Genomic DNA, 25,310 nt, shown 5'->3' with positions numbered 1-25,310 from the left:
TTTTGCTTGCTCAAGTATCTTTTATTTCTGCTCCTTGTGTGCTTTCTCTTACATCATCTGTCTTGGTACAACAGGGCAAATCCTTGGCAAAGCTGTAGTTCTTAACACAACTCGCTCAACAGTCAGCATCAGTAGAAGGGAACAGGAGCCCTTCTAAACCTCATACAAATAAAAGGATTCTGAAGTATTTGGATCAAGTTTATCTCAGCAAGGATTACTGGTATCAGCCATTTACAAAAATATACAAACATGATGTCTTCAGTCTTTCATAAGCTCACTTCATCTGCTTGGGATGTACTTATGAAAGGTATGAAGTTAGTGCCTCTGTGGAAACATTACAGAAAATTTTACTTTCCATTCTGCTATTACACCTAATGGAGTTTCCACACTATTTTGCTTTGGCATCCTGCAATAGAAAACAGGTTTGATATTCCAACACAGGGGTTTAAACTTCTGATCAGAGCAGAAGTGCATTTATTATACAATATGTATTTAACTAAAACCAGGTCCATAAAACCACCACTGATCCAGGCTGCTGTTGGTGCTCCATGCTGCTTTTCCAGGACATGAGATGATATAGCATTCTCTTCTTGAGATATGTATTAATTTATCTGAAAAATTACTCGTTCTCTGTTTCCTTGGCCATGACTTAGAAGGGTTCATCTTCAATCAGGTGACCAGAGTGCAGTAGCTAAAAAGCATGGCACTTTTTATAATTAACAGCCAGATGTAGGGTGCTCATCAGGCACAACAGGCTGCTCTCTGCCATGTGTTTTGTGCCTAACTTCTCTAGGGAGCCCAACCTCAGTGGTAACAGTCCATGAAAAGGAAACTGAAAGAGAACAAATTACTGCACTGCAATAGCCTTTAGGCAACCTGTGAGCAGTTCAGCTTTACAAGCAGAAACATTCCAGTTAGTTGCAAATACTTCACCAAGGGAATGACAATTATATTTAGCTTTGCAGCATTTTTATTTTTTCTTAAAAAGTCAGTATTTAAAAATAATCAAATTAAGAGAGTTCCCCTTGTGTATTGCCATAAGATTTCTGCTTGCGGTGCATCTCTTACAGACGTCTCTTGTCTGGTTTTGAGAATGAGGGCTGTGCTGATCTTGGCTCTACCTGCTGCTACACAGTAGCTGCTGCCTGCCTTATACCTGCCTGTGCTGCTCCATCACTTACTGACTCCAGCAGCCTGAACACAGGGAACCTTTTCCTCAGTAGCCTAAACCGTTCAGAAATGCAGAGTTACTCACAGCTGCTGGAGGTTCAAGCTTGGCAGAAATACTGCACCACAGAGAAAGCTGACGGGTGGGTTAAAAAAGCCCTGAGCAGGCAGACAGGAAGACGAGAGGAGGACTTATTTTTTCTGTCATTCTTTCAAACATAAAACAGGAAACACAGTTGTATAGTCACTTTTCAAGAAGTAATACAATGAGAATGAAAATGTTGGAGTGGAATAATAGAAAAGTGGGGGGATAGGAGGCGGAAACACTAAGAATTAAGCCATTATTAAACAAAAATGTGGCATTTTAAAATGAAACTTTGATATCAAAACTATCATCTCAAATGAAGCTAAACATAAATTTCCCCTAATTTGCACTTTCTATTTCACATACACACTCTCATGGGCACTTAGACCAAGAGTCTTTCTATAGCTTGCTGTACAGACTGGATCTGAGGCTTTAGCTGTGAGCCCTCCTTGATGGTGATGGAGCAGGCGATGACAGGCCGGGAAACGCCGCACGCCCGGCCCAGGGCTTGCTTGGAGCGCACAAACACGTACGGTACGTTCTTGTCCTCGCACAGAAGAGGGAGGTGCAGGATGATCTCCAAGGGCTCTGCATCTGCTGCCATCACAATGAACTCTGCTATCCCTCTGTTCAGTGTTTTGGTGGCTGTAAAAGAAGCTGGAGTCAGTCTAGGTCTTTCTGGAAAGCACATCTAATGTTAAACAACTTCAGGAAGTCCTGGAAGTGGCATCAGTGGGAAGAGATCTAGTGCATGAGACATGGGTTCTAAGACATTGCTGAGTTTCTATCCTTAGGAATTCTGGAGTTTTTTACAAGTTTGACTAGGTGAAGCCCCAAGCAACTGTGAAGAGAGGTTGTGAGCAGGTTGCACTAAAGGTACCTTCAAACCCAAATCTTTTATGGTTCTGAACTGGTTAGGCATCTGGTAACCCCAGTGCCACACCACTGAAACATGCATGATTACAAACCATGCACCAGGAACACAATTTGGGAATCTATCAGAACTACATATAAATGTCAAAAAGATTACAGCTTAGTTCTGTCCCTGAATCTTGTTAAAGCAGACTTGAAGGAGGAGAAAGGAGACACACACCTGCAATAGCCAGATCTATATAAAATGAGTGATTCACTCATCAAGCTACAGAGAAAAGACAATCTCTACCCATGGCATCTCACAAAATCCTTGTTGTGATTTGTAGCACACTTTTTAACATGCAGGTTTTACCTTCATTGGCTCCCTTGCGTAGCTGCTTATAGTTGCAGGATTGCTGCACGAGATCCAGCAGTGTTTTGGTGAGCTGTGCATCAGCCAGGGGGTAAGCTTTGGGATTCACTTCTGCCTCACTCTAAAGGAAAAAGTAAAGAATATCACAATAGGAGCAAAAGAGGCTTTGGTTCGACCAACGCTGTGCAGGCATCATGTCCACCATATACTGATTTCTGAAGTCGTGTCTAATCTGCTCTGCTCATACAGAAGAAACGCCATTGCATTTTACTCCTAAAAGAGTAAGGATTCTTCTTGTATCAAAGTAAAGGGGAAACGTAAGAAAGATATGCTTTACATCAAAGAGTGTATCTACTCACAATATACATCCTACAAAGCAGCGCACTTATGGGGCAGTCTTCAGACTACGCAAAATGAAACACTTCAGTGCACCTTAACAGTGCAAATTAAAGGACTAACAAAAATTTTGAAGAAATCACCAGAAGAGCACTCATCAGGGTTATTTCTGCAAACCACAAGTAGCTTCTAAACATTAACATGGGCAGCGGGGTGGCACAGCAGCGAGGTCACAAGCGGTGTTAGCGACTGGCGCTGGCAGAACCGCGGCCTCTGCGGCTCCCAGCACGGCGCGGGGGTGGCCCCAGACACAGAGAATCGCCCGTTACCGGGTGTCCCCAGGACCCCTCCGGGCCTCCTGCCCCGCAAGCGGCCGCACCCCCGCCCGCACGGCCTCCACGTGCTGCCCGCCGCGCAGCCGGAGAGCGGCCTCCCTCTACCCCAGGCTGGTGGGAGTGGGGAGTAGGGAGAGGAGTAGGGAGAGGAGAAGGAAGAATAGGAGGAGAAGAAGGAGAAGGAGAAGGAGAGGAGGACGAAGAGGAGCTGGGGGCCCGACGCCACTCACCATGGCCGCGGCGCGGTCTCTCCTGTGGGCCCGAGCGCGCTGTGAGGGAAGAGGCGGGAGCGCTGCCGCGGCCGCCGGAAGGGAGGCGGTGCCGGGGCGGCCCCGGGGCGGAGTCGCCGTTCCCAGCGGGGCGGAGTCGCACGGCAGCCGCGGCAGCGCCGATGGCGGCGGGGCCGTGCGGCGATCACGGGCCGCACTGGGCGCTGCCGCTGCGCCCGCCGCTCTGCCTCGCCTGCGCCGTGGAGACCCTGGGCGACGGCAGCGCCTCGGTGGGCAGCGCCTGCCCCGCCGCCCCTTCCCCTGTGCGGCTGGGCCGCGGAGCCCCTTCAGCGGCGGGGCTGCCGCTCCCCGGCGCTCAGTTGGGGGCCGGGCCCGGCCGGTGTGGCCCTTGGCCGGCCCTGTCGCCTTGGCAGCCGGGCCCTAGTGGCCCTTTTCCCCTCAGGGCGGTGGGAGCAGCGCGGGGCTCGGGCCCGGGGCCTAACACGCTGCTGTGTTTGATCCGTAGCTGGTGCGCAAGAAGCACGTCTTGTCCCGGCTCCAGGATGCCCTGGCCTGGCAGGCGCTGCCGGTCGTCCAGCTGCTGGCACCAGACGAGAGAGTGTGCATGCATTTGATAGGAACTCTCTTTGGTAAGAGCTCTCTGAGGCCTGGTGCAGCAGCAGGGAGGAGGTAGTTACCTTTTGTTGAATACATGTGAAGCTTCCTCACATTTGAAGCCAAAAAAAAGAGCAAAAGAACATTGAGGTGCCTGCCTCTATATTTCCACCGTGCTGTTGTGTAATTACTCCCTGCAGAAAACTGGCTGTCATTGATTTAGAATAGGTTAATTAATTTTCCCATTCCCCAAGGTGCAGAATTGGCATGTTCATAAAGCTCTTGCAGTTTTTCAAAGTATCTTGACGTATCTGTAAAGTCCCGGAGAATAGGGAATGCTTGGCATTTTACTTTTCCCTGAATGCTCTCCATTCTGGTCTCATGCCTCTGGAGTTATATGAAGATTCATACAGAAATCAAAGTGTGAGCATAAAAAGGTGTTGCAGGATTTAATATAAAATGCGCAAACCACAAATCTATGTAGTGGGGTTTTTTTACACCATCACTTTACATTTGTAGAAATCTTTGTTGCTGTAGAACTGAAACCTGCTGCTTTCTGGTGAGTCAGCCTCAGCAAAATAGTGTTCGGCAGGATGTCAGAAAGTGTCTTTCCAGTAAGTCTCTGTGATCTTGAACTTCTCTTATGGGTTTCTGTTTGCATAGCAGAGAAATGTCTTTGAAACATCTAAAGTCTTGATGGAGAAGAAATAATGGAAGGGAAAGGTGGAGGGTAGAAATAAGAGTGCCTTCGAAGTGCAAATATACCAGATTCCTTCAATTCCACCATCTCATTTGCACATCACAGATAATTCTTGTTCTTTGGGGAAAAGTAACCTACAAGACCCTCTCCCTGCCTTGATGCACTGAATTGTTCAAAGAGTTGATTGCCCTTAGATTGTGTTGGGCATGTTTTGGAAGCAGTTTTGTTAGAAACAGAGTTTTATGAAGTTTTCGTTCTTTTAATTGTGCAAATTTTTTTTAATAGTATGTGGTACACATATAATCCTTCAGAGTAGTGGAAAAAGTGGTGATTGTGGCCAATTGAACCCTACACTATATAGCCCTAACACAAAATAGCCCAGAAGACAGGGATGCTGTGCTTTCATTTCAGTGCTCTTGTCTGCTTTAATAATTCTCTGAGAAGAGAATTCTCTTTATGATTGGGTGGTTTGAGGACAGCGTTGGGTTTTACTGTACTTGGTGTAACTCTCACAGCAGCTGGAATCCTAAACTTGGGGCTACAAACGATGTTCATTTTCAGTAGTGCATGGATGAACCAAGGATCATTTGGTGCAAGAGTGTAAGGGGGATCTCCCCAGAAGTTTGAGCAGTGCTGTGGAGGAGGTATTAATAGTGAATTCAGGAAAATACATTTGGAGAGAGAATATTGGAATAAGCACAGGCAGAAGAAAGAGGGTTAAGAGGGCTGAAATGTGGAGTGTTACTTACGAGGTGGTGTGTTTCAGATAAGCCTGAATTTAATGCAGCTAATATTGTAATGTTCAATAATGCTGTATACAAATATTTTCTAAAGAGTTACTAAGAATTGGTCAGATGAGGCATGAAATAAGTAATTTCTTCATCTGTCATAACATTGCTTTAGTTGGTCAAAATTCTGAGACGTCATGGAGCCTTCAGAGGGGAGGTAATTTGATTGGATGTATTGAAACAAGTGATTTAGTGTGGCAGAAGTGGGGACCCGAGACACATACCTGATGCTATGGGTTGGAAGGGGCTGGGAGGTGGAGTTTCTTGTCTGCTGTGGTGTTGTAGAGTGAGATAGTGGTTTGTTTTGATACATCCACTCTTATGCTCTCATTGTAAAATTAACTTGTGAAGTGATGCCTTCAGGTTCAATTTAATGTTGGAACTGTTTCTGGATGATTTAAACCTGGTGTTCAGGTTTGGTTTCAGGGTTGTCAGTACTGTGGAGGGAGAAGACTGATCATACTAACTGGTAAGAATGGAGGACACAAAGCACACAAAGGACAAAACCCACTTCTGTCATTCCAGGGTGTTGTTTCAGATGTGTAATACTGCATACACACAGTGAGATGTGGTAGTAGCAGCAGTTACATATTCCCTGGCATAGGTGGAGCCATTGACTTCAACTATAAAGCACATAAAAATTTGCAAGAGAACCAAGTGTTTTGTGTCCCTGTTTCCTGCTTATGGAGGCAACTTTTGCCATATTCCTGGAGAGTATCCACTCTTATCTGACAAAGTCAGGCTGGTGTTATGTGAAGCAGGGAAAACAAAACAGTTCTGAAAAAAAAATCATCTCCTTTTAACAAGAAGGAATTACAGCACTGATGATCAGAAACAGGAATGAGTTCCATGACATGTTGTGGTTTGTCTTGTAGGGATGTTGCATTCTGTGGAAGACAGCAGTGCCCTGAACCTATTAGTTGAAGGTGAGAGACAAATCCACATCTCAGTTCCTGGCAGTTTTTGAAGGGGACAATGTGTCTTGTCTGATACCTATAGTGAGATGCTCAGCTTTGACACAGCTTCAGAAGGGAAGACCGTCGATATCCGTGCATCAAAAATGATGGTCTGCTCCAATACTGGGGGCAGGGGAGTGTGTGCATTTTAAAATATTGAACATTTCTCTCAAAGGTTCTGTGTGTGTCATGAATTTAGTATCAGATGGGTAACAGTGCCTCAACTTTGGCATCTTTAGACCTGACCAAATTGTCAAAGCAAATGGAAGTCTATGGGATCTACTGCTTTCTCCTCAGGAGTAGAGGGTATTTGTGATTTAGCTGTACAGGCTGTAGATTCCTCTTTGTGAGCAGTCCTTCATTGAAAATTGAAGAAAACATATGCAGGGCTGACAAAGGAATCTCTGCAGTCCAGTTAACCCTGGGCACCTCTGCTGAGTCTAGAGATATCAACAGTGCAGTAGTGCATTTCATGACCAGCCATGTAAGGTAAAAGGAGCTATTACAAACTTCTTCCAGAGGGATTTTAGCTTCCAGACACTTGCTTGAAATGGGGTTGAAAAGTGGAGAAGTCTTTTTGTCATGTTACCAGTCTGTTGAGAGATGGATGCTCTCTAACAGAGCAATTTTGAATTAGTGTTGCCTAAGTGTTGAAAGTGTTATAAGTTTCTGAGAGTTTAGGGCAAGAAAGGGCTATTAAACCACCTATAAATCACCTGTCTCTGACATGCTTCTACTGAGATGTCTAGCTCTGTAGCTCAGGCAGGTCTAGTACTGCCTTGGATATACCAAGAAATGGTGAGCCCAGAAGTCCCTGGTATTTCTTTTTAGAATGCTTTCCTAGGACACGAATCAAAAGTGTAGGTTTTCCAAATGAGTCATGCCATGACAGCAAGCTACATCCAAGACAGCCTTACCAAACCCCGTGTAGAAATGTGTGCAGTGTCTCAGTAAAGGGGCTCTTGCCAAAATTTTATCAGCTGAACATTCAGGTGCCAGTTCTAAAAGTACTGGAAGAAGAACTTTACTTGCTGCAACTGGCCTGCTGGTCTGTGTGTGGAGGCACAGGCAGCCTGCCAGCATCAGGCAACTCCCTTGAGATTTGGTTAGGGAAACCCCAGGTGATGTGTTGCCACTGCCTGGAAAACATCATTTCTTGCTGATTCCTCTTATTAGGACAGAGCTGTCAGAGTTCTAAAAATAGTAACAGCACTTGCTTGGGGCTGAGGAAGTGACCAGCACCACTCTGGTGACTGGCACTGTGCTTTCTGGTAAGGTATATGGGACATCTGCAGTGGGGAGGAATGGCTGACAGACTTCACTTATCTTAGGGACAGTAGCAGCTGAAGGAGGAGCTCTGAGTGTGAATCTAAGGCTCCTCAGCAGTTTCAGTTCTGATATCTTCTCTGGAAGGATGCATTTTTAAAGGCCAGTTTTCATGCAGTAGGAAGCCTGGTCTATTCAATTACCATAATTTTTTATGCTTTTAAGCTAGTTTTTTCCTCCCCTTCCTTTCCTAATTCCTTATGTTTACTTGCTGTCCTGAGGCTCAGCTTGTCGCTTGCAGCTCATTTCCATGCATGGTTTGTAGTGCAGCTGAAGCAGGACTGCTGGAATGATGCCTCAGAGAGCTTGAGCTGGGCTATCAGAGGTAATAGTGCTGGGAATGCTGCTGTAACCCAGCTCTCTCAGCACGTCTGGGCTCATTTCATTTCTAAGCTCTTTGCTCACTGGTCTGCTAAAGCCCCATGGAAGATGGATTGTGAGTGCTCTTGTGTGTGTATTACTGATCCTGTTTTTTCTGCCTAGTTCTGGTGAGGCTTGTTGTGGAGCTGAAGTCAGAACAGTACTTATACTGCATTTTGGATGAAAGTCAGAAGGAGGTCAGTGAAGATGAGTTCTCTTCCCCTTTCTTCCAGTCTTTCAGAAGTTGAGGAATGAGTGGCCCTGCAAGACTGGGATGTAGCAGTGGGATCACAGAATCATAGAATGGTTTGGGTTGGAAGGAACCTTAAAAATTATCTAATTCTAACCCTCCTGGCATGGGCAGGGACACCTTCCACTAGACCAGGTTGCTCAAAGCTCCATCCCCTCTGATCTAGGATGTCCTAATGCCCATTCCCAGCTGTGATGTTGGCAGTGTTAGTTTCTACCATGGAGTTTTTATATTGTTCTCATGATGCCTTGCAGCCACAGGGCTTCATGATACTCTTATGAAGCTGTGTGGTTTCCTTAGATGCTTCTTTTCCTACTTCACTGTTCAGTTATATGAGGAGCTTTCCCAGCCTGTGCTATGGGCTCTCATTCTCTTCATTCCTAAGTTTATGATGGTCCCACAGCGTACAAAAAAAAGAGAAGTAGCAAAAGTGGTGAGAAATTAGCCTGCTCATGTAAGAGATGGAGGGGAGAAAGAGGAAAAGGAACAACAAGCAGGCAATTCCTTGAATTCATTTAAAGACATTTTGGAGACGTAGTGTGGTATTTGGGGTTTCCCTGTGCTTTATCCCAAGTGGTGAAGAGGGCCCATCTTTGGAAAAGATCCTGTTCTGGAAGATTATGCATCACTGAGAAGTTGCTGGTTTGGGTGCATTTCTGCCTTTGGACTGTGTCCTCATCAGTGAAACGTTTTCCTTCTCTGTCTCCTCTACAGCTGTGCAAAGCAAATACCATGAGAAGCAGCCTGCCCACATTTTCTCTCTTGGGCAAGCTGGCAGATGCCATCCCAGGCTTTGCTGAAATACTGGTGGTAAAGCACAGTGAGTAGTATGTCATGTCCCACTGAAGGGTGGTATTCACAGTCCTAGTACACATGCATGCATGCACTCCCCTGTCCCCCAGATGAGTTCATGAAGGTCATGCAAAAAGCCTGTCCAGAAGTCAGAATGGCATTCAGGCCTCCTGGGATACAGGTTAGAACCTTCATAGAAGCTTTTATAATCCTGCTTTTAGCCAGGCAAAAGCAGCCTCTGTGAACTGGGGTTGTGGGTCTGCCTCACAGGCAACATACATTGAGGTTTTTTTATCTTGATCCAGTCCTTGGGGGTCTGGTGAGCAAGCTGAACTGTTTGTGGAGGGAGCTGGGATGGTGGATCTTCATATGGTGAACAGTGAGCTCTGCTGGCTGTTGATTACTGTACCTCTGCTCAGAGGGACAGGTGGTGCTGAGCACATCACCTGACTGTGGCTTTCATTAACCTGCATACACCAGTCTGGCCAGTAGGCTTTTGCAAGTTTTCAAGGGAAATAGGTTGGTGCTTTTAAAATGTCAGTGAATGTTTGCTGTTCCTGTTCCTCATGCTAGATAATTTAGTGGATCATCTGCTGATGGGCTTGACATACCCAAATGAAAGTATAAAAGCTGCTGTCTGCTACTTGTATGGCAAGCTGTACTCCTCTCCTGCTGGCACAGAACGGCTCTCAGGACACTTTGAAGAAAGGCTGTGTGGTGTCTTCTTGAATACTCTGGGGTGTGCACAGACAAAGGAGCTGCAGGTTAACTGTTTGGGTAAGGCATTGCTGAGAGAAACTGCAAGGTGCAAGGGAAGGCTTAGAATGAGGAAGAAGTCCTTGGCTGATTTAGATGCTTTAGTGTGGATTGTTCCATAGAGGATCTTTATGCTGCTTGTCCAAAGCCATCAGTCCTTTCTGTTACTCCAGTGAAGTAGCCCAGACCAGCTGCTGAGCACCCCCAGACCCCTGTGTCCCCTGATGCCTCACATTTGCCCAGCACTGACTAATTTTCAGTCTCTTCAGAGCTTGTGCTATGGCCTGATCATCTCTCAAAATGTCTAAATTCAGATACTGTGCATGGGCAAGTGGGTTTTGTAGAGCAGTGGGATGGAGTCTAAAAAATGCAGTCTTTAAATGTGGGGCATTGTGTTAATTAGATAGAGAGCTAATGTGGAAGTGGCACTTTCTTGCAGTTATCCTTACAACTCCAGGGTTTCAGCTGTTGCTGGGGAGCACAATCTCAGCCTTTCTGACATCACTTGTTTGTAAACCATTCGGGGAATTAATTTTTCTAGAAGGAGGCAAGCAGGAACTGGGTTGCTCCTCAGCTTATCTACTCAACTACTAGAAACAGATTATGATTCCTTTGAAAGTAGAATTCTGTAGCTCAGAAGATACCCCTGTGGATTTGTACTGATGTGTACTGATGATTTTCATCATTACCTGTAGCAGTGATCTATACTGCTATACTGAGGGAGTTTTTTGGAGTGTGGATATCCTTTTGCTGAACACAGCTGTTTCTGTAAGAGCCTGTGGAAATAGAAGGGGAAGATAAATGCCTGTTCTCTGGGAAGTGTTCTAGGGAAAATGTCTTGTCATTGGGGGTAACTGACTGCTTGGAGAAGAATGCAGGTCAAGAGCTCTCCCAAGAAACAGTTTAAAGTGTGGTTACTAACAGACGATAATGCAAGTAGGGAGCTCCTGAGATGCACCCCTGTACATATGTGACTCTGAGAAGGAACAGAGAGCAGATCAGACCAGCAAAAAGTATCAGCAGCAAGGGGTTGCAAGACATGGGGGTCATGGCAGCATCTGGGGACACAATGAGAAGAAGCTCCCTAAATTGGAGGTGAGGCCCTCCAGGAGAGGGGAAGAAGTTGGCAACAAGTCTTAGTGTGTGTTAATATAATCCTCACTGTGCTGCTCAATATGGTGCTCATTCTTGCTCTTCCTTTTGCAGGCTTGCTAAAGGAGCTGCTGAAATCTGACCATTTTGTATCTATTCTTATGAATAATGCAAAGACAGAGGAGGAGACTGAGAACCCTGACTTTTTAGAAGGGGAAAATCCACTGCCACTTGTTCTCAAAAAGGTGATTGCTGAAGTAGTAGTGAATTATTGGTACACATAAATAATTTGCTGGCCTGTAATGAACCTTTATCTGAGACACTGTATATATAAAAAAGCAGAGTATTCTGTTACCAACACCAGCAATAGAGGCTGCACTGAGAAATGGGGATGTGGGAATCCTTAAAATCAGAGGGTTTTGGGAAAGCTGGAAAAGGTAAGCTTTAGAGACAGCAGAACTGTGATTAGAGTTAAATAGTAGCTGTAAGATTTGTCAGCAGAAAAATTATGTAAGAAATAAAAAGTAAGGACAAGTAGAACAATGGTCTGTGTATTAATGCTTGTCCCATCCCCTTTGTAATTTGTACACAGTACCCCAACCAGCAATAGGGGATACCTCTGTTGATCACCTTCTTGTTCATGCCTGCATCCTGGAATGGGGAAAATTTTACTCCTGGCCTTAGCTGATCTTACTCATTTACACTTGAGGTCTGATACAGCACATGCAGCACCAGCATGACTAAGCCTGGGGGCAGAACTATTCTTACTCATGATCTACTCTGTTGTAGTTCTCATGTGCTTTTTTGAGTCTCTTTGGTTCAGTGTTTTATCTTACCTTAGCAGGTTTAATCTGTGAAATAAATGCCGAAAGAGAGACCTTAATTTATGTTTTAAATTTTAAAAGGTAGAACAAACTGTTTCCTACTCACAGCTGTATAGCTGACTTCCTTTCTCCTTTTGACGTTTCCTTCCCAACAGCTCTTGTTAACCAGAGATGAGATGCTACAGGCAGCGAGTTCTCACTGTATGGCTGCAGTGCTGGTTCACTCTCCTAGCAGATATGCTCCTGCTTTTATCCATGCAGATGTCCCAGGTGAACAAATGCAGTAGCATCTTATTGTTCATTCCCCGGTATCAAATCTGCCCCTGGCTGTTTGGTTTAGGAATCAGGCTGGCTCCATGAAATCCACTGATGGCATAATGTGGTGGCCATTTTGTACCAGGTGATTTTAGGAGTAGAAGGGGAGAGTATGTTTTTAACTGAAAGTTTAGAAGCAGGTGTCACCAGGCAGAATGGAGTTTCCACTGAGAGAATGTGGCCAAGTACTTGAGGTCAAGGTCCTTCTTGCAGGACCTTAGATACAAGTTTAAGCAAACTGGTTTCCATTTCATTCCACTAAATATTGTAAGTTTGCTCAGATTTTGGTCTAGGATTTAGCTTTAGAATGCAGCTATGGGAGATGGTTTATTATTTCTCTGTAATCCCAAAAGACAGAAATACTTTCATGATACAAATTATTTGGGAGATGTAAAAGTCATGAGGAAAAAAGGTCACTGCATCTGTGATAAAGCTTGCTTTGTGGCTTTTCATTTGTGCCAAAGGCTAGATCCACAATTCAGCTCCTCCTACTGAGTTTGTGCTGGGAAGATGCCTGCCCATGGGTCTCTGCTCTCCAGTCACCTCTTTTTGAAGATTAGCATACCCCTGAGCATCTACTGTGTTCTCCATTCCTGCCATTTCATGGTACAGCCATTCTCCCTGTGGCTGTTGCTATGTTTTCTCGTTCCCTCCTCCTCCCTCTGCTCTGTTCTAGGAGCAGCTGTGCCATGCTGTGAGCAGCCTGCTTCTTACCAGGGTGACCTTATTTGTGTGTGTGTTTGCAGAGTTCCTCTTTGAGTGTCTCTTGTGCAAAAGTGAAATCCTCATCTGGTCAGTGTACTGCTGCCTACTCCTCCTGACTGAAGAGCGCCTTTTCTTCTCCAAGTGTCACACTGTGTATGGTGAGTCATCAACCTTGCTGGCACAGTGACTGCAGTCATTCTTGTGCCTCTAGCTGAATTCCAGCACTTTGCACACAACCACAATTTCCAGTCAGGATGGATAAAGGACTGAAAATAAGTACCTATCAGACATGCTTGTGATGTCCAACATAGCTTGAATTTGTAGCATCATTGTCCTAATGAGTTTCTGATGAGCACTAATTCATTATAATAACCAGTTATCATGATTGACACTGTCTGAGTTACTATTAAGTATTTCTGTGGATATGCCAAGAGTGGATTTAGGAAGAATGGTTAAATTCCTTCTGTTCTTTGGGACTTATCTCCAGCAGTGAAGGTTGAGGCATGTTATGAGGGAGCTGAGTGAACACTCAACAGTTTTGGACAGTTGTTTCTGTCAGTAGCTCAGAAAAATAATTGTTCTAATCTTTCTTCCTTTTAAAAATTAATTTTGCTTCCATTCTGGAATCTGGAACATTAAAAGACTCTCTGTGACTTCTCTTGAACGTGTACAGGCATTGAATCTCTGGTGAGGAGTCTCCAAGGTGTCCTGCTGCTGAACAATGTGGAGTTGCACAAACAAGGGCTCCTGCTCTTCACTGAAATACTGAAACGGTAAGGGAGTACCAAGGGAGGCTTGCAGGCAGAGTTTGGTACTCCAAAATGGAGACTGTGAGGCTTTTGCTTTTAAGATTTTCTTCCAAGACCAGAACCCACAAGAGTTTTTGTGTTTAAAAGATGGTGCTGAACAATCTCATCTCCTTTATTCCTGCAAAGAAAGGCCTGATGGTTGCTTCCGAACCTCCCAGCTTGTCCTGTTTGTGCTTACATCCACCACTAAATCTTCCTCTTCCTGCTTACTTGCCAGTTAGGGAGTTGAAATCTCTTTTCAGCTGTAGATAGAGCAGGAGAGAAGTCCAGGAAGGTCCAGGCATATGTGAGCAGGCCAGCTCCTGCTAAGTGTGCCTCTATGACAAAACAAAGTATGCAAATTCCATGGCCTCTGGTCTTCTATCATCATCTGAGCTAAATTCAAACTGCAAAAACAAATTCTAGGCTGAAATATTAATGTCTTCTGTCACTTTTTGCCTCTTGTTTTCTGCGAAGAAATAATATACACTGGCTTGTTTTTCTTCTGTGCTTCCTGTTCTTGCCTTTATGATCTTGTTCCTATCCTGTCATGCTAGTGACAGAGTCTCGTTTTTGTCACTTGGATCCCCCAAGAGAGCCCTTGAGCAGAATTTTGGAAATGTCATAGTCAATTTTGTAGCAAGTGGCAGGGTAAAAAGGAGAAGAAAAAGCAACAGTGCTAGAACAGTGTGGTGATGCCAGTGTGGGATCTGTCAAAAAGAGAAACTGGGATATGGGGAACATTAATTACAGCATTTATGCTTGTGAAACAAAGAGAACACTCTGTGCAGTTGCTCTCATTTTCTCGTACACCCATTCTGTTTCTCTGAGCTTTGCCTTAGAAATCACGTTTTATTTACAATTATATCATAATGGGGAAAGGGATCTTGTGCTGGAACCTCTCATCTTGGTTTTAGCTTGCAGCTGGATTCTCTTGTGTAAGTGAGCTTCACATTCTGGTGAGGTCCACGCAGGACGTACTGCTCCCCTTGGCAGTATGTCAGGAATGTTGGGTAGCTCTCCCTGGAGTGACCCTTGTCTCTCCCAGCATAATCAAAGTGGCAGGTGCAGTTTGGGGCCCAAAGATGAGAGGTTGCAGGAAGCTGCAAGAGTGCTGCCCTTCACACTTTCCCCCCAGGCCCCAAAGATATCACAGTGCACCATCTTGAAAGTGGGTTTGTGCTGCTTGAATGAGTCAGCAATACTCCTCCATCCCTTCTTCCCTGCATGAGTCAGTGAAGACTTTTTTCTTCCTGATGTATTTTACTTCAGAAGGTCAGTGATTAAAGAAAGGAGATACAGAGGATTAATAGAATTACCCAGTGTGAGTAGAAGTAACTTGGAAGTTCAGTGCATCACTTGTGGCTTGGCTCCTGATGCCTGAGTTCCACAAGTCCTTTTCCTTGCCATGCCCACCTCACAGCTTTTTTCTTTGCAGCCACCTCACAGCGGGATGTGAAGTGGCTGCGAAGCTGGGTTCCATCCCACTGGGTGACTAAAAAGAGTGGTTCTTCTTCTGTTCCCTTTTTGCCATGTAACTGGGCTATTAGTGTAATTTCTACTGAAGTTCACTTTGCTTTCCCATTTGTGCATGAGAGCATGTGCTCCTGGCTTTCTTCAGTCAGGCATGACTGTGAAAATTGAATAACAGGGAATAGTTTTGGCTCCCAAATGTGGCTCCTGTCATGCTGTGCTGCTTTTCTTGCTTCACTTTGGAGGGACCCTCTGGCAGGTTGTTTGTGCCTCTTGTCTGCATGCAACTGCCTGTCTTCCCCCTGCCTCCCCAACTGTACCTTACTTGCCAGGAGCCAAATGAGCACAGTCTGCCATTTACACAGCTCTGTCCAATAATGGGATTAATGGCCTGTTGTCCCTCCATGCTCTCATGCTGAATGCTCAAAGGTGTTGGGCCACAGATGACCAAAATGCTCACTGTCGAGAAGGATTGTCAAATCTTGACAGTTGGATTGTGTTTATTCTCCTGTTTACTTTTCAAGTTTGTGAAGGTTCCTGCCCTGGCAGCATCTGCCATCTTCTCATCTGCATCTCTGCAGTGAGAGAAGCTATTCTCATGGCATTATCCTCTAGGACAGGGATGTTTGCTTGTATACTTAAAAATGTAAGTTGCTAGATGAACTCACAAATGCCAGAGCAGATGGCCTGGACATAGAGTCCAAGGCACAGAGATCACTATATTTTGCAAAGCTTGTTTTTCTTGTGCTTTTCATGACACTGTTCTGGAGTAGTCACACTCTTATCCAGGCTGTGTTTTATCATGGTAGTGCTTTACACTGGCTAAATTTCCTCTTTATAGCAAACCCTCTACCTACTCAAGTGTGAATGTACCTCCTTGAGAGCAGCTGGCTCTCAGTACTGAAAAACATGGCTGCAGTCTCGTGGCTCAGCTGTCAATTTGCTGAAATGAGGGAAGGGCACTACAGTTACCTAACTCTGACAACATTCTCCTTGTTTACTTTGTTTTGTCTTCAAAGGCAACCAGTGGAAATCAAATTGTTCACCAACCGAGGTGTATGCATAGAAGCCATTGATGTTTTGATGGAGACAGTGAACTGTCCAGTGCTGGAGGTGGCAGTGGAGGCTGTGAAAGCTGTGGCTGCTTTCCTGAGGTAGGTAGTTATGTATTTTCAGACTTTTCTTCAGATAGATCTGTTGATACCATCTTGGGCTTTGCAGTTCCCCTGTGGCTGTGTGGGTGAACGTGCTCCGCAGTGGGACTTGTGGCTGAGGCAGGCGTGGGTACAGCAGAGCCAGCTTCCCACCCACCTCAGGAAAGCTGCCAGAGCAATGAAGCTGTGGCAGGCAGCAAGTAATTTCAGGAAGGACCTAGTGTTCTAGGCAAGCTTGTACAGCAGCTGCTGTGGCTTTGTCACTCTGTGCCCCATCCAGATTGATAAGAATAATAAACATAAGACTCTGGACAGTCAAGGGCTCCCTGACTGTGGTGAAAGCAGACAGAGCACTGAGGGTGTGTTTGGGTTTATGTGTGGGTGAAGACACTATTCAGATATTGTGACCTTACTATGCTGTGCTGGAGAGAAGTGTCAGTGGCATATTTCCATCAGAAGAGCAGTTATTTCTGATGGTGTTGCCTTCCTAGTGGAATGTCCCCTGCAGGGACTGTGCATCTTGTCTTTGTCTTCACTTGTTAAGGAAGGACCATCTGAGTTCCCCTCCAGTCCCATATGAAGAACTGCAGAAGCTTCTGGAGGCAGTGCTGAAGCGATGTGCTGACCTTTCCCCACCACAGAGTAGTAAGAGGCATGCAGTAAGTCAAAGCTGTTGCTTGTTGGTAGGACTGAGCAGGACAGTGATGATCTTCCTATGTTGATGTTTTATATGTGTTCCATCCCCTTGTTTACATCCCCTGTGGCTGTTTGGTTCTCTGCTATTTCTTTTGATTCTCTTGCCTTGAGATGGTAGCAGACTTTGAAGCAGATGAAGGTGGATGCTGGTGAATGATATCCTTCTAAATCAGTGAAGTTCTGTGGGGCACTACTTGAGCATGCTACTCTCTTTATGTGTCCAGTACTCCACAGCCATTTGAACTTCCCCTTCTTCCCACCCTCACCTTGTAGGCTGCATTGGTCAATCCATTTTTTCAGCAATGAGCATTTCTTGTTCTACATTCAGATCAAGAGTGTCACCATATATGCACTGTGATCCCTCAGCAAGGGAGTTGTTAGCCACTATTTGAACTATAAACCCTTTTCTGTTCCTGGCATCTGTGGTTAGTGTGGTGTGCTGCTGGGACCTCTGCACTTCTGAGAAGAGCCCCAGGTGCAGATGGCTAATGAAAAGACAAGGGCTGAGCCTTCTTGCTGTAGGCTTAGAGCCATGTAGGTTTAGATTTCGTGCCATTAGTGGGGAGAACACCTCAATACTCAAAGGAGTAGCAGAACTCCAAATTCATGATGAACATTTTTTAGACCCAAGTTCTGTTGTACCAGATATTGGCCTTCTCTGCCCAAAGAAGGCAGAAGTGCTTTCTGTCCCATAGGCAGATGTTGGCCAGTCAGTTTGCACACACACAGAGCTGGGTGTCCCTTTCAGAATTAGGAGCTTCACAGGAAGGAAATTAGATAGTGAGGATATGCAGGCTGTGTTTAAAGGGAGAAAAGGGGAAATGATGATACCTTTCCCAAGGTATCTCAGCATGAAATGGAGAAGGAGTTCTGAACTGCCAGGCACCAGTGTGTAGCTGTGCCCTCCTCTGGTATTATGGAGAAGACCACCACAACAGGTTAAGGCTTAAAGGCAGATTTTGAGTATCAAGTTGTTCCCAGTTTGGGCAAATGATTAACTCTGACGCTTCAGTTGGCTTCAGGCTTAACTCAGTGGGATGCTGTGTGGGAACAAGAATTAGTACATGGATAACTGCTTAAAAGTCTGAGCCAAAATAGAAGAACTTCTAAGATTTCATTGCTAAGCAAGGAGAAGATCTATTCTGTGTTGTCTGAAGAGTATTTGGAAGAAAGAAAATTTTTAAAAATACAAAGTTTTCTCAGAAGGATTTAAAGCTCCATTAGCTGAAATGCTTAAAACTCGGATTAGATCAAATCATGGTAATACAGACTCTAAAGAGATGGCAGTGCAGAGTTAATAGCTCCATGACTCTGTCCTCCTTAGGAAGAGCACACAAGCTGTTTAACTCTGTCCTCTCTGGGAAAGCACAGTAGTAAAAAAATTGTTGTGTAAAGGGGTGAAGTGCAATCTGTTGTTCTCCTGCTGCTGGTGTCAGAGGAGAAAGCTATTTTTTTCCTGAAAGTGGACATAAGATTTTATAAGATTCTCTCCTTTAACAGGGCGATCTCCTGTTCCCAGTGTCTCAGAGTCACTCAGCAAACAGAAATCTTGGGAGAGTTCCTCAGAGACAGGGTCAGTTCTTGCTCAATACACTGGAAAGTTTCAGAAATGCTTGCAGGTGAGGACAAGTCAGGAAGGTGGGTGGGTGGTGTGTGTCTGTGTCTGTCCATTCTTCTGTCCTTGCGACTATATTCCTCCACCCAGCCCCACCACAGAAATATCACAGGTGAGTTCAGTGCATGGCACAGGTCAGTGAAACAGCAGAATCAGGGGTATGTATTAGTAGTGAAAATTTTGTGACATCTGAATATGTCTCCCATGAAATTTGCCTGGGACCTATCAGTTTATGTCATGTCTTTGGGCTTTGAGGGACTGCTTGAAAATTCACCAAAACTGCTGATAGTGTAAGAACTATTGGAAGGTATGTGTGAAACTAGATTCCTATGCTATGCTATGTGGTTTCACTGCCAGAGGGGATTAACCATTTAACAAATGCATATCTCCTCAGATGCTGGCCTTGGATTTGCTCATGTCTATGACCTGCTACTGGAAGTGGGTTTATAGGCACCAACTTTACTTCTTCTGCTGGATCAGAGCTATTTGGCACCCTAAGCTGCACATCAGACAGTGATAGATGAGTTTGTGTATGAATCAGAATGAATCAGGATCAGCTTTTAGGGTGGTCTGGCCAAATTAGTTTTTGCCTTGCATCACTTGGGTTGGCTGAGATAATTCAGTCAGAATCAGACATGCCTTTCTGCATTGACCCAGACTCTCAGGGTCGTGTTAGAGGGCACTCAGGTTCTGTCATGGATTTTATATCAGCTGAATGGTTCCTTGGCTGATTTTCACAAGGTTTGCTGTATTGTGCATCAGACATTCTGGTATGGCTGAAAACCAGTCTTACCACACCAGAGCTTCCCACAACACATGCTTTCTTCACAGAAACTAAGTCTTCCTTTCCCAATGTGTACTGTTGTGCAACCTTGATGACTTTTAATAGCTTCACTCAAGAGGTAACTGAATGTGATTGCCAGATTCCTCTGTTTCCAACCCATTGAGTGTTTGTGGGTCCTTTATGGTGAAAATTGTGATTAAAATGTTGTATCTCCTGGCTTCCTTTACAGAGTTAGGATGTTTCCTCTTTCCTCTGTTATCCACTGTGTGTTTGTAGGTTAGCAGTGGAATTCCAGGGTGACTTCATGGCCCAGGAGAATGCTTTCACTGCCCCCAACTCTGAGAGCAAAGACACACTAAGCAACTTCTCTGAGTTCCTGTTGAGGATTTGTGACAGTCTCTGCATCCCCATGGTCATGGTAGGATTTCTTTTGAACTTGGTCTGTTCCATGGGTACCTGGAAAGGTGCTTTCAAGCACCAAGAGTGGGTTGCACAAATGTTTTTTTGGGGAAGAGGGCACGTCAAGTAAACTGAGAAGAGTTGTGGCATTTGCCACTTTTCCACAGCCAAATATGGAATTACATAGTTCATGCAAATGCTCTCAGAGGGTGAAGAAATTCATAAAGTTTCCATGTCAGTGCCTTCAGGCTGTGCCATCCCATAGCCTACCTACCATGCTGTAGGATCCATTGCAGCTCTGGATGTGTCAGGAAATGAAGGGTGCCTGAACTGTTGTTTCCCCTTCTGCCACTTTTTCAAAACTTGCCTGTGTCCCAGAGAGCTGCCATGGTTTGCACCTGCAATTTCATTTCTATGCTTCTTCCCAGAAGGTACTGATGAGGCTGCCCAGTCTGCATGGGCAGTATTAAGCATTGTGCCTCAGTAAGGCCTGTGACATGATTTAAAAAGTAGCTGTGGAGACTCATGAGTGCTTTAGTGCTCCATACAGGCCTGTCCCTAAGACACTTCAAGCAGAACTGTCAAAACAATGGGACTTCTGTTGCGGTTCTTAACATTTAGTAAAGTTTCCTTGTGCTTTGTGACGGGCACTGGTGTATGGATTCTTGCAGTTGTTAGGAGCTTGAAGATGTTTTGGTTGGTGTTTTCTTAACCAATCTCTTGGTAGGCAGCTGCAGTGGCACTGCTGTTCTCCTCCCTGACAGGAGGGTGCAGTGCATGTCCAGTTTGGCAAAGCTGGAGTCGGTGTTCTGTTTCTTGCTCATTGAACTTGGGTAAAAATTAATGGACTGTGAGAAAATTGTCCAGTGACCTTCAACAAGAGTGAGTTGAGTCATTCTGTTCTAAACAGTTCAGGGCTAAATTCTGTAGAGAGCTCAAATGCCTGTGTTTGCCACTGCTCAGTGAAACACTGAAGCACAGGTGTTAAATGTTGCTGAGGTCAGCTGCACTTAAACATATGTCCTATGTTGCATAGAATTATCCATCAGACCTGTGAGAGCAGTCACTCCCAGTGCAGTGTGGGCAGTAGTGTCAGTCACTGTGCATTAAGGCCTAACTGGTTGCCTGCTGGAGTCCAGGAGAAGTCTCTTGTCTGGTGGGATGTCTGGCAGAGTTACCAGCACAGCTCATAGTGCTGGCAGGGGGAGTTAGTTGTGTTCAAAGTGCTCTGTGAGCCTGCTCTGCTGCCAGGCATTTTGGTAAAAGAACTGCTACGCCATTTGTTTGGATTTAGAAACCTGACTTTCTGGGCAGGCAGGAGGCTGGAAGGAAGCTGCTACCTTCAGTGCTTATAGCACCTTGTGCACCTGATGTATTTATCTTTCAACAGAGCTATCTGGAAAGGGCTGTCAGCCCGTCAGTGACAGAGGTTTTCATCTCAGCACTCAGTACCCTCTTTACAGTGGTGCCAAGCATGAGGAATAAGTTCTCCAAGAAGCTGGGTAGGAGGGTATTGTGAGATTGTGTTCTCTGTGCTCTTAACTGATGGAACTTGCTGCTACTGCATATTACTGAGGCAATGAGCCTAACATTGAGACTTTATGGGGAGGATGCTATTACAAGTTTATATGAATAAGAATAGGGTGCATAGTTGTGTTCAGCAGGATGGAAAAGTTATTTGGTCTAGCAATGATGATGAGACAGGTTTCATTTTGGATAAGAATGTTGTGTCAGCTTTTTCCTTCCCTCTGGAATAATTCAGAATTGAATTGGCTGTTCCTGTAGACAGGGATTATGCTGGAATTGTTGGTAGGATTTTACTATGTAGAAATCCTAGTTTAGTTTATGTATGCCGTATGCCTTATTCTTCACACAACAGAGAGGTGATGTAGACGATTCCTCTGTTCTAAACATGTGAAACAGGCAAATCTTAACTTCTCCTAAGAAAACAAAGTAACCTCAGATACTCTCCTCATACCCAAACTTGGAGTAGTTTACTTTCTGAGAGGCAGCCTAATATGTATATTCTTACTAAGATGGCCTGCCCTCTTCACCAGGCTTGTATGGAGATGTGTGGGGGTGGTTATGGGACCTGCCTACTCTTTTTCTTATCATACATGTTATGTGCTCCTTTGACATCTCTGTCTTGCTTTCTGTCTAGCATCCTCGTCCTTCATCCGACTGACACTGGAGCTGAAGGCCAGATTTTGCTCTGTACAGAGGTATTGTGATGTGTGCATTGTTAGTGAGCCTAAAATTTCCAGATGGGAAAGTAGATCATGCCTTATCTAATACACCTGATTAGGTAAGATGAGAGACTCAGGAATAGTTGTGTCTTACTGAAAAATGGAAATGGTTACTGACAATGGAAGAGCTTGATGTGGGAGAAGGGAGAGGCAATTTGGTAGGGGGTGGATGGATTTGCACAGCATTGTGAGAATTCTGTGCTCTGTCGTGAGTTGCACAGATAGAGCAGCCTGACTTTGGAGTAGTCAGATCAGTGGGTGTTCTGAAGAGAAGTACCAGTAGCATCAGTTCCATCTGAGCTCTGGCTTCCTAAGCATTTACTACCACTGTTGTTGTTCCTCATGGTGTGATAATATATTAGAAATGGGGGGAAGGAGGATAACTTCAGTAGCAGGTATTGTAAAAGATCTCCTGTAGTAGAGGCTATGATTTCTAGGTTGAGGAGTATTGGGGAGACTCTCTGTGGGTCTGCAGAGATGTTTTACCTCCTCTTTCCTGTGACTGTACCTCATTTAAAAAGTAAACAAAACACAGAGCACTCCTAGTCCAGTTTACTAGTGTGGAACTTCGAGTGAGGGCATTTGTGCCTGTGAATGGTGTGTGGTGGGAGTGATCTAGGTTTCTGAATAGAGCACTGTGGTATGCCAAGGATGGTGTGTTACAGATATCTGCTTATGTCCTGTTCTGCAAGGAGATGGTTGGAGAGAAAGAAATGCCTGGAAATAGCTCTTCTCACCCTTTTAGTTGCTATTTTGGCATTCTTCAGTGTTCATCCCTGGCAATGTCATTGCTAAAAAATCCAGGTGTTGTTTGCCAGTGGAATCATTGTATTGTGAGCTGCCCTTAAACATCTCCCATTCTCTGCAGTGTTAGGGTCCTGTCTTTATAGGACTCTCTGTGTAGACAAGATGTGATGGCTGTGGGAGTACCCCACTGTATTCACATTGGCCCAAGGTATGAACGTGTTCACTGTTGTCACTGCACACACCCCCACATCTGTGAGCTGACAGTCCATTGGGAACTCTTAATTTTCCTGGAAGCCTAGGCTGGCTCCTAGTCTTCTTGTGATGGGACAGTGTTTGTTTTGATCATTCAGTAAAATGAGGCTCTGGCAGACAGCGTGTGATATCAGAAGTAGGAAGAGGATATTTCTAGCCTCCTTTACTGTCTCTTTCTGTTCTTCTTCACAGTAATCCTGTCCTGAATCACACCTGTTCCAGCTTCCTCTGCAGCTTATGCCTGAACCTTTACTCAGCCACAGAGAAGACGAGAACTTCTTCTCAGGAGGGCAAGTTTGGGGAAAGAGAAAAATTGCTTAATTTAGTTTGAGGCCCTGCCACCCTCTGTTTAGGCAACAGGTGAAAAAAAATAGAAAAGGACAAAGGAGAAGGGAAGAGAGGACACACAAAGCTTGACTGAGAGATTTCTTTTCCCCAGCTTGTTTTTAAGCTGGTCCTTACTGGACCAGCACAGAAAACACTCAGAAAATGCCTTTTGAAGAGTTTGGAACCCTACCTGAAAGAATGCATTTCATCTACCTATGGTTTTGTTTACATGGGGGCATTTATTAGCACAGCTGTGCATGCTTAATTGAAACAAAATTACTTGCCACAGTCAAGTGGCATATCTGCAGATTAAGGTATTTTTTTCCCTCTGACATACTCTATAAAGCCTTCCTGTCTGTACTATAGCTTTCCATAATAGGTAAGTCCCAAACAAATGAGGTGAAAGTTTCTACATCAGAAAAGCCACTTTTCCCATTAGCAGTGGTTGGTTGCCATACAGGCAGCATCAGCAAAAGGCTCAGAATCTCAAACAGATTGTGTTTTTTCATCCTTAAAGTGTCTTTTCATCCTTTAAGCCAGCTCTCTTAAGTCAGGTTTCACACCACTATTGATGCCAAATCACAGAGGTGCGCTTGGTGTATGCAGACTGTGGAGTTGTTCCATAGACATTGCTCATCATTTCCTTATGTTTTTATTTCTAGAGCAGGAGATGTCTGAGCTCCTGCAGAAGGGTCTGCCTCAGTTAAACTACACCATTGCTGAAAGCCTTCTCCTCCTGTCTGAAACCCCTGAACCTTTCTTTTTGGATCAGTCTCTTTGCAGCCACCAGCATTGTTTTGTACTGCTCTTATACTTTGCCTACACCTTTGGGGACAGGTGAGCCAAGACTATACAAAGCAAGTGACCATGAATTGGTGGGTAAGGCATATCTATTGTTACTGTTTCTACTCCAATCTCCTTCAATGCAGGTTTGTTCCAGATGCAGAATTATTTCTAGCTGTAAGAAATTTTCTCCTGTCAGCACAGGACCATGGAGACTGTCCCCCTCCACACATACTCAGAGCTGCACTTTACCTCCTTGCTGTCTGTCAGGACAAAGGCAAAGCCCTGGATGTGGTAAAAGATTTCATTCCTACCTCTTGGAGCCTTTTTGTTGAAACTAAGGTTTCTCCCCACTCACATCAACCTTCTTGTAGAAAGTATTTTGGCATAGGTGGTGAGCAGTGAATGAGTGAAGACTGTGCAGTGCATCTACACCCTGGAAAGTTAACTATGTAAATCCACAGGGGAATATAGATATGACAGAATAAACTTGTGTATGTGTGGGAAGTGTAACTGCGTTGGATAGGCTGTGAATTCACACACAGAATATAATGAATTTCATAGCTCAGGCTCCCAAACACATCTCCAGCCTCTGCAGCAGGCTTTCTAGTGTTCCCATATGGCTCTTTGCTGCTGCACAGCTTTGAGCTCTGTATAAAGCCTACAGGTTTCTTAGCCTTTGTGATGCAAATGGGCTTCACAAAATGATGTTTAAGTGATGTGTTTGATTGTCTGCTGAAAAGGCAGTGTGACTGTTTCTTGCAGTAAAGTCTCATCACTTCAGATGCTTTATATTCAGTATTAGTGATTATTTTGTTCTCTGTCTCACTTCCCCTTTCCCTCTTTACCAGAGGTCTTTGTCTACCATAAGAAGGATCCTGGATAATCTTCCAGATCTGAGCTTGGTCTATGTCCATTGTCCTCTCCTGCTGAAATTCTTCCTGCGCTATCCTGAGCTCATGGGGAGATTTGGACACCAAGTCCTCCAACTCTGGTTTTCCTGGGAAGACTGCAAGCAGACTAAGGTTGAAGAATCTGATTTTGGCTCATCAGAACAGCTGAACAGTGCTAACCCATTGCTTCCCATTCTGAAGAGCAATTCCAGCATTTTGCTTATTTTACTGGTATGTGGCTTTCACAAGAACAGGCTGCTATCTTGGCCCTGATTTTGGGGGTTTTTTGGTTCTTAAAGCTTTTAGTGATGTTATGA

General features: G+C 44.7%; 2 protein-coding genes across 2 annotated transcripts; one reads left to right on the top strand and one right to left on the bottom strand.

Annotated features, from left to right (window-relative positions):
* Window positions 1-3,466, bottom strand: SNU13 (small nuclear ribonucleoprotein 13). Its single transcript, XM_036400664.1, has 3 exons — window positions 3,379-3,466; window positions 2,478-2,598; window positions 1-1,897 (listed from the first exon to the last, which is right to left on the bottom strand). Exons 1-3 carry the CDS (start codon window positions 3,379-3,381, stop codon window positions 1,635-1,637), a joined length of 387 nt encoding a protein of 128 aa, XP_036256557.1. The 5' UTR covers window positions 3,382-3,466; the 3' UTR covers window positions 1-1,634.
* Window positions 3,467-3,539: 73 nt separating this feature from the next.
* MEI1 (meiotic double-stranded break formation protein 1) lies at window positions 3,540-23,493 on the top strand. The gene is made up of 12 exons (XM_054514915.1): window positions 3,540-3,680; window positions 3,884-4,007; window positions 6,336-6,386; window positions 8,226-8,299; window positions 9,067-9,172; window positions 12,878-12,994; window positions 13,510-13,609; window positions 16,117-16,251; window positions 19,623-19,764; window positions 21,136-21,247; window positions 21,907-21,967; window positions 23,183-23,493. The coding sequence occupies exons 1-12, from the start codon at window positions 3,540-3,542 to the stop codon at window positions 23,319-23,321; spliced, it is 1,302 nt and encodes a 433-aa protein (XP_054370890.1). The 3' UTR covers window positions 23,322-23,493.
* Window positions 23,494-25,310: the final 1,817 nt, after the last annotated feature.

This window comes from Molothrus ater, chromosome 5 (assembly GCF_012460135.2).
Source record: "Molothrus ater isolate BHLD 08-10-18 breed brown headed cowbird chromosome 5, BPBGC_Mater_1.1, whole genome shotgun sequence".
Lineage (NCBI taxonomy): Eukaryota > Metazoa > Chordata > Aves > Passeriformes > Icteridae > Molothrus > Molothrus ater.
This window is presented reverse-complemented; position numbering and strand designations above follow the sequence as displayed.

What these genes read in the sequence shown, in the direction of transcription:
- SNU13 (XM_036400664.1), bottom strand. An exon ending in ACGCAAGGGAGCCAATGAAG is followed by an intron (nt 1,898 to 2,477) that starts GTAAAACCTGCA and finishes CTTCTTTTACAG; the next exon opens with CCACCAAAACACTGAACAGA.
- MEI1 (XM_054514915.1), top strand. Translation starts at nt 3,540, where the DNA reads ATGGCGGCGGGGCCGTGCGGCGATCACGGGCCGCACTGGGCGCTGCCG. An exon ending in TGGATGAAAGTCAGAAGGAG is followed by an intron (nt 8,300 to 9,066) that starts GTCAGTGAAGAT and finishes TCTCCTCTACAG; the next exon opens with CTGTGCAAAGCAAATACCAT. An exon ending in AGATTTTGCTCTGTACAGAG is followed by an intron (nt 21,968 to 23,182) that starts GTATTGTGATGT and finishes TCTTCTTCACAG; the next exon opens with TAATCCTGTCCTGAATCACA.